The following is a 13,191-nucleotide window of genomic DNA, read 5'->3' as shown; positions in this document are numbered from 1 at the left end:
AGGTTTGCAGCGTTTCTTTTATAAAAGCACATTTGATGCTGGTTTTGTGGATTTTACGCTTAGATGGAGCTTTTTCCTTGTTGCCCCAGTGAGCAGATCAGCAGTTTTATTCTCTGTTTCTTCTCAGTGCAAATCAGAGTCTTTGTTATTGATCACGACGGTTCGTCCATGACCGATGCAGTGGGACGCGTGTGGAATCACACATTTATTCATGCGTTTGTACAGGAGCTCTGCAGCCAGCACCATCCAACGTTTTCACCCACCTCTAAAAGAACCTCACCCTCAGCCCGTGATGCCTTTTCAGCATGTTGCGGTCCCTCAATTATCTCGCTGGCTCGGATGTGCTTCTCCGGCTCGCTCGCCCTCTTTTCTGTTTTCCTTCTGCGGTCGCTTCCCCTCCTGACTATTTTTTAAGGCTTAAAATTTAAAAAGAGACATTGAGGAAAAGAGGGAAACGTGGGAGAGAAGAGTGGCAGCGCATGAAAGAAACTAAAGGAGAGAAGGGATGGTGGGGGTCAAACTGGATATTATAGGGCCGGGGGGGTGCAATATGAGCACTACTGTTTCTGGGCCCTCCGCACACTGCTGTTAATGAGAAAAAGATGTTGGGGGCAATGGAAGGAGGAGGATGGGGCACCAGCTCCGTGTGTGTGTGTGTGTGTGTGTTGTCGGCGTCACACACACACTTCATAAGTTGTTATTTGGTGTCTAAGCTTCTCAATCTGAACGATTTGCTTTTGTCTTCAATCCTTGCTTAATGTTTAATATTCCCAACAACTCGGTCACTCTGATATTCAGACACACTCATCACCAACTGAAAGTCTTTCTCTCACACGCACACGCGCACACACACACACACACACACACACACACACACACACACACACACACACACACACACACACACACACACACGCATGCGGCTTTACCCCGGGGAAGTATTTATAATCAAGCCACGGTGAAATATCACACCGGCTCGCTGGCTTTCTATCGTGGTGGTGAGATTTTTTTTTCTTGTTCATCCCAAAAGAGAGAGAGAACCCAGGGGTTGATCTCCTGAGTATTTGTTGTGGAGGTTTTTAGAATCCTATGGATTTTGGTGTAGGAAAAAAAAAGTTGAATCAATTAACTGTGAATTGAGTCATATGAGACCCTGGAAATAACTGTCTCTCATAGAAGAGAAGAGGGACTTTGGGTGGATCAACAGGGTTATTTCTGCGGAGGTAAATGATGATGTCGTCATGGCGTCACATTTAAACATCACAAATGTTGTTCTGTCCACAGAGAAGCGGCAGGACAATGGCAGAATCTACTTCGTCAACCACAACACGCGGACGACGCAGTGGGACGATCCCCGGACCCAAGGGTGAGAGAGTGTGTGTGTGTGTTCGTGTTTGTGTGGGTGTGTGTTTGCCTGCCTGCTCGTTAGCTGGTGTGTTGCTTTGAGTGTGTGCGGCTACTGAAGACAATTTAACACACAGGAAGTAGTTCCTCGCTGATCAGGGCTCGTCCTGCAATTCAAAGAAAACTGGCTCGCTGTATTTGTGAGTTTGCAGGACAAAACATATTCTACAAATTGCCTCATAACAGCATTAGAGAAACCCAAATTGTGGACTTTTCTTGGGAGGGGGGCTGCTGGCTGATGCTCTATCTGCCTTCCATTTGATCATTTTTTCTGGCATCCTTTTATCATTCAAACACTCCCTGTCCTCTCACGTCCCATTAACGCAGCCTGCGGCTGTTCAGATTAGGATCTCCGGTGGAAGGAGCAGGGCATCGTCTCCTCTGTGTGACGCCACGTCCCAGGTGGCACAGCTCGGTGTAGCTTCTCTACACACGCTATTTACACAAAACAAAACCTCAGCATCAGTTGACAACACTTTGTTTTTCGCATATCAGAAATGTGTAATAAGCCTAATTAAAACTCAATCTAAATGTTATGTAATAAATTCCTATGAAAGTAAATTTGTGTCATTGGGTTTTGAAAGAAAAAGGTGATTGAATTTCTAGCACTGAATATTTATGCATTGAAATTATGTATCTGAATGTTTTTCAACGGCAAAAAATTCAACCGCAAATAATTCAACCACAACATCCGGGACCTCAAGGAAGAGCAATCGATTCTAGATTCAAGATCAGGAGCGTGCGTCAAGCTAAAGGAGCGCGCACCCAAAACACCTTTGGCTTTGGATTGTAGCCATGTCCAATAATAACGGGGCTTTAACTCTTCTTCATGCCATCAGTGTGGTTTGTGTCTGTAAGATTCTGTAATAGACAGCTGACATTTGTACATTAACAGACTGTATTGGACATGAACTAAGCGGAAGTTAAACGAGAGCGTTCAGCCGCTCAGAATACGCCTCTTCTTCTGGTTTTGAATTAATTTTAGTGAACGAGTGCGAAAAGTGGTCGGTGGTCGGATCCTTTTTTGGACATTGGACATGGCTACAATCCGGTCACCATGCTGCCGACAAGCCCAAGGTGTTTTGGGTGCTCGCTCCTTTTGCTTGACGCACGCTCCTGATCTTGAATCTTGAATTGATTGCTCTTCCTTGGGTTCACGGATGTTGTGGTTGAATTACTTGCGGTTGAATTTTTGCAGTTGAATTTTTTTTCAGTTGAATTTTTTAATGTTGAATTTTTTGCAGTTGAATATTTTAACGTTGAAAAACATTACATTATTTCAATACATAAATATTCAGTGATAGAGATTCAATCACCTTTTTCTTTCAAAACCCGATGACACAAATTTACTTCCATAAGTTCCTCATATGTGATTGGTAAAGGTTTTTTGTGGATTGATGATTTTTTTTAGGGGGTTTGATTTCAGCTGCAGAACATATTTTTCCGTATTGTTAAATGACCTTCAGTGTTCACAACAAACCAAAAACAAATCGATTTGTCCAGATGATTGGACGAGTTATTAAAAGGTTTTATTTTGAAGCTGGCTCCCTGTTCCTTTTTCTGTGACACATGAGGGCCACAAACTGCCACCTGGGTTATTGAAGGCCACATTAAGGGGACCGTTCACACCAAGCCAAACTCTGTATGCTCCCTCTTACCCGTAGAGCCATCTGATGTCTGCTACAGAGACGTCTGCCTTCACTCCAGACTCGTTTCATGGAGGAACACTCGGGGAAAGAAAATTGTTCCTACGTGAAACTGCGTGGCTCATGATTTCTGGAAATGGATGTTGCGCTCGTGTTTTGTGGCGTTTTGAGCGTCATCGAGCCCCGTTGTCTTGGAGAAGAGGCAGCGTTTGTCCAAAGCTAGACCGAGGAGCCGCTCCACAGGCAAGAGGGAAACTATGGGCTTTAGATCTTTGGTTGAAGCTTCTCAGAGTCACTCGTCTTCAGCAGAGGGGGTTTTGTCGGGCCTCAGATCCTCAGGGTGGCGGGGAGGTGTGTAAGTTTCATCCCCGGGACGGGGCCCCCCTCCTTTGGGCTGGGACCGTGCTCACTGCCCCCCTCTCCCTGTTGCAGGATGATCAAGGAGCACCCCCTGCCCCCGGGCTGGGAGATGAAGTACACCGCTGAGGGAGTGCGATATTTTGTGGACCACAACTCACGCACCACCACCTTTAAAGACCCCCGACCCGGGTTTGAGTCAGGGTAAATATTCTCTCAGCCCTTCCTCCCGAAACCTGCTTCTAGTGCGGCAAAGTCCACTAGAAATCATCTTCTTTTTCCTCCTTCATTTGAAGCACAGTCACTTAGTCCAGGTCTGACATTGCAAATATCTATTTAAACAACCCCGTCACTGTGTGAGAAATATATAATATGCTGCTTTTCATTTTCGCTGCATCTTTATTGAGCCCATGTTTTTTCCGTTAACTTTAGTTTCTTTTTCAAAAATGTTCTTTGGAACAGACAGAATCATCTTAAACCTCACAGCAACATCACACACACACACACACACACACACACACACACACACACACACAGACCTCTTCCCCTCAGCCTGTGGATGTTTGCCTTGAAACTGTCTCAAATCTCACCACACAAGTGAGGAGAATGTGCAACAGCAGATCCGCTGTAGACTGCCTTGGTGTGTGTGTGTGCACGCTTGTGTTTGTGTCTTTTCAGTGTGTTCTAGCTCGAGTCGTGGGCATCTGCAAGCAGCTTTCCATGCTCATATTTGAACGTGTTTTTAGTGCGCTGGGTTCACTGTTCTCATGCAGCATGGTCTCCATTTTCCGAGGCCCCGTTTCTTCTCTCTCTCTTTCTCTCACTCTCTCTTTCTCTCTTCCCCCCCGCCCATGGTCTAGCTAACTGTCTCTCTCCGGGTCTCAGCCACGCTGGTGCTGACAAGGCAGATACCCAGCGCGTGTGTGCACGCTGTGGTTGGTGGGGCTTATACTAATACAGCTGCAGGCCCAGACTCACCTCTGTTTTTGAGACCCAGACAGAAATGGTCGATGTGAATTTGATATTTGAGGTCTCGGGCCCTCAAACCTGGAACATGACGGATCCTTAATTACTCCCGAGACCTGGAGCAGTTTAAAAGACATCACCTCAATGGAAACGGCACAATCATGACTAGAAATCGAATGAACTGAAACATGTGTTTGGTACAAACAGTCAGAATGAGGTTTATCATTTGGATATCTTGTCTTCCATTAACTGTAAAACAATCTTTAAACCTTGATCGAGGCGTGTAGGATGACGTCGTTTTGTGAGCTTTGATTGTTTTGCTTTTCCTGACTGGGTAAGATAATCATTTACTAATGTTTGTTTTTAAGGCTTTAGGCAATGATGAACTGTGTCATTTCGATGATTTTCAAAACATAAAATACAAACAAATTCAATTATTTTTTATAAAAGGAAAAAGGACCCACACATTTTAATTGATCATCTGACACAATGACCAGTTAACAACATAAGACATCAAGGCTGTCAGTTTATTGTCATTTATCAAGTTTTTTTTAATTTAACTTTGACCGCGTCAAAAATGACTGTGTGTGTGCGTGTGTGTGTGCGCAGGTCACGGCAAGGCGGTTCACCCGGTGCCTACGACCGTAGCTTCAGGTGGAAGTACCACCAGTTCAGGTTCCTGTGCCATGTGAGTATGAACGTCTATCATGTTGTGCACCTGCTAACAACCGATGCATTACAGATTTACTGTGAATGGTTCCCTCTCTGACTGGTAGATGCATGTTTTTTTATTATCGTCCAGTCCAACGCTTTGCCCAGCCACGTCAAGATCTCCGTGTCCAGACAGACGCTGTTTGAGGACTCGTTCCAGCAGGTCAGAGGCCAACGCACACTCCATGCACCGACGTTTGACCAGGATACGAAGTACTGTGTGAACTCAATCTGCAGGCAGTTCAATATTTCACCAGGCCTTTTTAACTGTATGAAAATGCTGCTGCAAAAGATATATATCAGTTTTGTTCATGACTCGAGCACAGTCCAACAATATAACAATATAACTATATAACGCAACACGGGCCAAGCTCAAGTTTTACTGCAAATATAGAAATCCATCCTTTCAAAGTAATTCCACGTCCCGACCAACATTACAGTTTACTGGTATGACCACAGATTACAGAAAGTGTTTCTGTTTATTTAAAAAATAAGTTTGATACTTTTCAACTAAAAACCTACACAGCTTAAGAGCCCATTGAAAGTATTCCAATGTTACGTGTTGATAGGTCATATTCAAATATTGTTGCCCACTTAAAGAATTGCAATGTAACATGTAAATCAAATATGTGTATAACATGCAAACAGAAATAGTACAAATTAATTTTGCGATAATTCCACTAAATTGACGCACAGCTTTAACATATTATAATATTATATTTTTATAACTTATTTATTGTTTCACCATTTCTGGTGATGATTTCTGAAATCCTACCTCTTGTCTGGTCGTCAGATCATGAATGTAAAGCCGTACGACCTTCGGCGCAGACTCTACATCATCATGAGAGGAGAGGAGGGGCTGGACTACGGCGGCATCGCCAGGTGAGGCCTCCTCTTCCTCCTCTTCCTCCTCCTCGGGTTTCTTTCCATCATTAAGCATGCGAATATCCTTATTATTGCATAACTTTACATTTGGTCCTCCTTCCTTCCGCCCCCCTCTTGCCCCTGCTGCTGTCCTGGTCCTTCTCTCTTTATATGTTGTGGTTTTTGTGTTGGCGACATTCCCATCAATTGGTTTCCCGTTTGTTTGGGTTTCATTTGTCCCATTTTGTCTCTGTCTCCGGTGTCACGTCAGTGGTTTTACCCTATGGTAGGTGACATCATGCTGTTCTACCACAGGGTAGAACCACGGACGGGATGTTGTGAGGTGTCTGCGTCCATCCGTCCGTCCATACCCCTCCCATAATGCCGGTGGGGGAGTGCAGGGGCCCCTGGGAGCGCTAGGTGTGCTGGTGCAGCAGGTGGTGGTGGTCCTCGTTCTGTCTAACATGCATCCTTCCACAGTCCCTTTGTGTCTATTTGATTCTGTTGTATTCATTATTTATGTTATGTGTTTTGTCTACATGTAATTTATGTATTAACGCTGTTGATATATTGTATATTCTTAAGTATGCTACAATCCAGAAATAAGCTTTGTTTTTTTGAATACTGGTCTACACAAGATTACTCAATAAGAGATGAGGAGTCTTTACACATTTTGGGTATTTTATTCTTCTTTATCCATCTCAAATATATTATTCAAGATTGTATTCATTCAGAATTTTATCCAATTCCGGGGGATATTTATTTAGAATTGGATTTCTTCCCTAATTTTATTTAACTAAGAATTTTATTTTTATTTGAGAGTTTATTCAATTAAAATGGTACTTGATTTGCAGTTAAAGTTCGACCTAATGACGGTATCCTCTGGCCTATGAATAAGATTGAAATCGCTTGCACTTGATTGTCTGCTATTTTCAGACACACAATGCGTCATTCCTCAGTTTTATTGGGATTTTTGATATTCAGGGTTTGATTTAATTTTCTATTTTATGTCCCCTCCTCGAATTAAATGTACTAGTCTTGTTTTCACAAGCTGTGTCTTTTTCTCCATATTATCTGTTGCTGTTCACCAACCTCAACATGTGTTTTGATTGTCTGTGTGATGAGCCTCCTCTGAACTGGTCTTTGATGACGATGCACAGTTGTGGTCATCAGCCCTGATGCAGTAGTTTATGTAGTGAGAGGACCGGTCCCTGCGGGGTCGCTCAGCCTCTCATATCTCCTGCAATGTTCCCTCTTGCTGTGCAGGGAATGGTTCTTCCTGCTGTCCCATGAGGTGCTGAACCCCATGTACTGTTTGTTTGAGTACGCCGGCAAGAACAACTACTGCCTGCAGATCAACCCCGCCTCCTCCATCAACCCCGACCACCTCACATACTTCCGCTTCATCGGCCGCTTCATCGCCATGGTGAGCTTCACTCTGGAATAGTTTTATCAAGTCATCGAGCCGCTTCGTGTGTGTGTGTGTGTGTGTGTGTGTGTGTTCGTTCATTTACAGCACCGCACAACTCTTTTCTTTAACTGACCTATCTGTATTTTTAATTATTGTAAAGGTCTAAATATTTTGATAGACAAATTGAGGGTAAATTAGCCACAATAGCACATCAGTCCCTTAAACTGGTTGAAAAGCAGGCGTGAAGAAGAAGGCAATAAACAAAGGTAGATATGTCTGGTCCGGCTGCATTAATGCGGTGCGGTTTGATGCAGAAAGCTTAACAGTGAGGCCAAAGTAAAGCAAGACAAACATAAACGGTGCAATAAGCAAAACAACATGTCAATACAATAAAACCCCACAGACACTAATGGGCTGTAAGACGGAGTAAACACACTTCATTAAGTCCTTGTGTAGCCGCTGCTAGCTGGACGTGCACAGCGGGACGTGCACAGCGGGACGTGTGCAGTAGGCTTGTGAGAAGTGAGTGAGGAGTCAAAAAGAAGTAAAACACCACCAGCGGTGCTGGAGCACGGCGCCCAGAAATAGTGTCTCGTTTGCTGCTGCAGAAAACCAGACTAGACGTGGACAGACGCACAAGTCACGCTCAATCACAGATACACATGCAACCAATTGCATTAAGAACAGTAATAAAAGCACTAAACAGAATACATCACATCAAAGCAGGTCTGTAAGAATGGGCTTTAAAACCAGATTTAAAAGGGATCCCTGATTCTGCCAGCATCATCTCAGACGAGTTGTTTCAAGCCAACGAGTACAAACCATGAAACCAGACTTTTACTATTTTCCTCATAGTTCCCAGACTGAAACATTGTTCCCACATGTGGGTTTTTTTGTGGACCGCCTGCCTTTCTTTGCTATCATCAAAGGTGTAGAATTTATTGCAAACCCTCGAGGGTCTTTATTGTCTAGATCAACAAATATATATAGTTTACAAAATGTACCATAATGTCTCTTTTTTCCTTCTCTGGAATCGAACACTAGAATGCTGTAGGTCATAAAATCGACACCCCGACCCGCCCCTCCCCCACGCCATGACCTCACTGCCACGCCCAGCAGGTGCCTATATTTAGTATGAAAAATGCTCCCTGCTGAATTCCCCTACAAAGGTTTCTCTCTAGTGATACAGCCCTCTGGACAGGAGAAAGGTTCAATAAAGGATATGGTTCTTTTCTTATTATTGTGCGTGCGGCTGTGAGACAGAAACATGGTCCTACATGTCCCTGGATACCGACAGACAAAAGACAGAACAGTCTAAATCGGTTAGTCACGTTGTTCTTGGCTTTTTATAAACCACTCCATCTAGCCAAGTCTGCTCACTACACACACACACACACACACACACACACACACACACACACACAGAGCAAGGATAATATGTGTGTTTGGAGCAGACTCCTCATAGTTGTCACCATGGAAATAAGGCAGCACATGGCAGCAGCTACGATGTCCGATCTCATTGATTATCAGTGTTGTGCCTGAACGCGTTCAATGAACGATAGTTCATGAACTGGTTTATATTTTGGGCGAACGTGAACTGAACGTACTGTATTAATGCCCGATGAACGTTACTGTGAACTCGTTCATTCTGGTGTCTGTGAACGGCACGTTCTTTCAAGTTAACATCATTCAATGGGGTGCCAGATTTCTATAGAAAACACACCATAAACGCGCCTTAATAAGTAGCGGAAAAAACACCCAATCTGGCAACACCAGCCTCCAGCGTCGCACCGCGCATGCGTCATCAAAAAAAAAAAGAAATGCATGGAGGCGACAGCTACCTGTAGCAAAGAGGTGGCTTATACTTTGAATGAGTTTTATGAAGTTACTGACAAGGTCGACGAGGATGGGAGGAATCTGACCTTTCTTTGCAAACATTTGCACCTTAATGATAACTGTCGTGTTTTTATTCCTTATTTAAAAAAGACCATTCAAGCAGCGAGTGTTTGAGAATGTACTGTAGGGGTGAACGCTGCAGCTGCTGCTAGTGTGGAGTGAATGGACAGCAATAATAAAGCAACAAAGGGGAAATGATGTCCCCTCAATGCTAATGTAAGCCCTGGTTGGATAAGGATTCAAAATTGGATATGAAGATGAAATCTGATGCATAGCTTCAGTGTTAAAACTGATAAAATAATTGCTGTCTGTGGTTCTGGGCTGTGGCAATAATTTTGAAAAATAATAGCTTGCAGCAACATATGGAAAAAAAGAACTAAACTAGTTGGAACTGTGAACTTAGTTCAAATATTTTGAAGTTTGAACTATGAACTGAACTAGTTCATTTTAAAATTTGTGAACTGAACTTTGAACTAGTTCATGTAGAAAGTGAACTTTCCCAACACTGTTGATTATCAGTGATCAGTTTCGTCATAAGAGGCTGTGGAGTGAATGATATGACTCCTCATTCAGCTTGAAGTAGACTGGCTTAAATACAACACTTAAATGGGCATGAAGCGATCCACTGGGGATTCTTTGTATTTGTAACCAATTGGAAGCATACGTTCGCCAACCATCCAATAGTAACATGGCAGCTGTGCTCTACTCGTGTCTGATGCACGGACCCGTCCCCCACAGGCTTTGTACCACGGCAAGTTCATCGACACCGGCTTCACGCTGCCCTTCTACAAGCGGATGCTGGACAAGAAACCCACACTCAAAGACCTGGAGTCCATCGACCCGGAGTTCTACAACTCCATCATGTGGGTCAAGTAAGTATCGCAGCTCACTGGGTGTTCTTACTTTCTGCTTGAAAGAGGACAAATGGTCTGTTTGTTGTTCCGGCCTCGTTTCTAGCTTTTTGTTTTTGTGACTCAAGGAAGATGTGTCTGTCGATGTGAAAGTAGTTGACTACAAAGACGAGATCACACAAGCTGCAGCGCTAATATCCCTCAGGAGCTGGATGTATTATGTATATCCCAAATTACAAAGTTGCCCCAAAGGACTTTGCCCCTGGATCCTCTCATCGGCACAGGGACCCACACACAGACTGGCGTCTCTATTGTACCTGGGAACATTTTATTTGACTTTTTTGACTTTTTAATTGACTTTTTTTGAATTGAAGTTTTCTAAGTGTGTGTGTGTGTTTGCAGAGACAACAATCTGGAGGAGTGCGGCGTGGAGCTGTACTTTGCACAGGACATGGAGATCCTTGGGAAGGTCTCCACCCACCAGCTGAAGGACGAAGGCGAGAACGAGCTGGTCACGGAGGAGAACAAGGAGGAGTACATCACGTGAGTTCACGCAGCCAGTCAGTGGCAGCCTTCAGAGACCCAGAGATGTACGGGGGTCGCCCAGTCTTTAAGATGGCCGCTCTTCCTTCCCCCACAGCCTGTTGACGGACTGGAGGTTCACGCGCGGCGTGGAGGAGCAGACCAAAGCCTTCCTGGACGGCTTCAACGAAGTGGTTCCTCTGGAGTGGCTCCGCTACTTTGACGAGAAGGAGCTGGAGGTGAGGAGCCGCTTTGTGGCCTTTTTTTACTTTCTTTTTTTAAAGCATTTTTTAATGCCAGAAGTGAAGCTTCTAATTTTTTGTTTCTTCAAAATCTCTTAATTATTTAACAATAAGTTACACTGGATGTACTGGACATCTGTCCATGCCTAGATTTTGTCAGTTCTGTTGGTTTAGTTAATAAATCCCGTCCCAGCACAGAGATGAATCTCTCTGGAGGAGCTGTTCAGTCCACACTGTCCTAAAGACCGGCACTCTGTCTGTTCCAGCTGATGCTGTGTGGGATGCAGGAGATCGATATGGCCGACTGGCAGAAGAACACCATCTACAGACATTACACCAAGAACAGCAAGCAGATCCACTGGTTCTGGCAGGTACGGACCCAATGTGGCTACAGAGGGCCTTGATCCAAATACACAAACACACACACACGGTCCAGGGAGTGACGGAGTTGTGTACCTGCAGGTGGTGAAAGAGATGGACAACGAGAAGAGAATCCGTCTGCTCCAGTTTGTGACGGGGACCTGCCGGCTGCCTGTCGGAGGCTTCGCTGAGCTCATAGGTACTTTGGTGTGGTTTTTGAGTTGTACTGAGTATTTGTTGAAGTTCAATTTATTTCTCTAAGTGTGGTGTCATACTCTGCTGCTCTCCTGTTTTTCACTTTTTGACGTTAAGCTGAATAAAGTCCGCCCCCCTCCGGCAGATTCTATATTTCCTTGCCCTTATTGGAAAGCTTTTATTTTGAAGGATCAATATAAGACTCAATTCACATTGGTCAAGAAAACATTATAAGCAGAAGGAAATGGATTAATAAAACAAGTACTTCAATTCTAAAGAGAAGCTTGGTGACTGTAACTTGTTGAAACATATACAATCTTATATATTATATATATTTCAGCAGTATTAAAAGGCTGCAGGGTTTTTTAAGTCTTGAATTACAGCTTTCATAATTGATTGTTTTAATTCATGGTTTTAAAAAAATGTCTTTTTCATTGTGATGAAAAATAACTTATTTGATGAATTTGTTTCTTCTTCCTGTGCAGGAAGTAATGGTCCCCAAAAGTTCTGCATAGACAAGGTGGGGAAGGAGACCTGGCTTCCAAGAAGCCACACGTGGTAAGCTGCTGCCTCTTCTCGCATGTAGCGGAAACAAGTCTGTGAGGCCGTGGCACAACTTCTCTTTTCAATGTGTGAAAAGAGCTGTGAGTTCTGATCTCAGTGAGCAAACGGCATGATAACAAAGCGGGAATGTATCAAACGTAGGTCTCCCTCAGTCTGAGAGTTCTTCTCCTAAAGACAGGACTCAGTGGAGACCCACTGACCTCTCTGATAGTGTCGAACTGACGCTGAATAAAGCAATGATGTCGTCCTCACAGCTTCAACCGTCTGGACCTGCCGCCCTACCGGAGCCTGGAGCAGCTACGGGAGAAGCTGCTGTTCGCCATCGAGGAGACGGAGGGATTCGGACAGGAGTGACACGGCCCTCTGGACAGGAGAAACGCTCCATAAATAGGATCGTTCTTTTCTTATTAATATTATCATTTCTGCATTTGGTAACAGAGCTAAAAAAAATAATCCGTCGTCTATGGCCGCTCACCCAGGGGTTTGTGTGTGTGTGTGTGTGTGTGTGTGTGTGTGTGTGTGTGTGTGTGTGTGTGTGTGTGTGTGTGTCCAAATTGATGCCATTGTGTATGCCCATATAGGTTTAACAGGAAGGCAGACGGTTTTATTTGCCTAGAGTGTGCCCCCCCCGTACCCAACACACACACACACACCTCCACTCACCGCTTAGAGACCCACCGAAAACCAGTAGCAGCACAGCTACCTGCAGCATAAGGTGTCTCCCAGAGAGGACCACGGGAGGGGAGAGAGAGAGAGCACGTGTGTGTCTGTACACAACGGTTCATGAGAAAGTGAGATGGAATGTGATTTTATTTTCATTTTTTTTGTTAGTCTGCATTTTGTCTTCTGTACATAACGAAAATAAATGAGATTTCAATCTGCTTTGGTTTTTGGTTTTTGAGCAACTGTTACACGTTATACAGTATTATTACATATTTTAAATAAGAGCAAAGGCTTTTACAGACTAACATTGTAACAATGACGGTGTTAGCATGACATGAGCACAGCACACACGGCATGTTCTACGTTTGACCTTTAGCGTTGACTCTGCATTGCTGTTTGACCTCTAAGTTAATTGTGAAAATGTGGTTTAAAATTCTCTAAACATGCATTTGTCGAAGTTCGTATTGGAGGGGATCATGTATCGATTTAGAGTGATTTAAACAGCATAATTTTGAGGGATTCATTATTGCCACAAAATA

The 13,191-nt window shown here is 43.9% G+C and overlaps 1 protein-coding gene across 4 annotated transcripts in view; it reads left to right on the top strand.

The window, feature by feature from the left end:
* The window catches only part of wwp2 (WW domain containing E3 ubiquitin protein ligase 2), a 41,973-nt gene extending 29,102 nt beyond the window's left edge, over positions 1 to 12,871 (top strand). For 3 of the 4 annotated variants that reach the window (XM_037452408.2, XM_037452407.2, XM_037452410.2), the window contains 13 exons: positions 1,285 to 1,366; positions 3,483 to 3,611; positions 4,983 to 5,061; positions 5,176 to 5,247; positions 5,878 to 5,966; positions 7,215 to 7,374; positions 9,994 to 10,127; positions 10,509 to 10,649; positions 10,747 to 10,867; positions 11,137 to 11,241; positions 11,333 to 11,429; positions 11,911 to 11,983; positions 12,244 to 12,871. In XM_037452408.2, the coding sequence (XP_037308305.2) occupies positions 1,285 to 1,366; positions 3,483 to 3,611; positions 4,983 to 5,061; positions 5,176 to 5,247; positions 5,878 to 5,966; positions 7,215 to 7,374; positions 9,994 to 10,127; positions 10,509 to 10,649; positions 10,747 to 10,867; positions 11,137 to 11,241; positions 11,333 to 11,429; positions 11,911 to 11,983; positions 12,244 to 12,343 (1,382 nt within the window). In that variant the 3' untranslated portion in view covers positions 12,344 to 12,871. The remainder of the gene's footprint in view (positions 1 to 1,284; positions 1,367 to 3,482; positions 3,612 to 4,982; positions 5,062 to 5,175; positions 5,248 to 5,877; positions 5,967 to 7,214; positions 7,375 to 9,993; positions 10,128 to 10,508; positions 10,650 to 10,746; positions 10,868 to 11,136; positions 11,242 to 11,332; positions 11,430 to 11,910; positions 11,984 to 12,243) is intronic. The other variant, XM_037452409.2, reaches the window with a different exon arrangement.
* Positions 12,872 to 13,191: the final 320 nt, after the last annotated feature.

The sequence above is a fragment of the Pungitius pungitius genome, chromosome 6, assembly GCF_949316345.1.
Source record: "Pungitius pungitius chromosome 6, fPunPun2.1, whole genome shotgun sequence".
Taxonomy (NCBI): Eukaryota; Metazoa; Chordata; class Actinopteri; order Perciformes; family Gasterosteidae; genus Pungitius; species Pungitius pungitius.
This window is presented reverse-complemented; position numbering and strand designations above follow the sequence as displayed.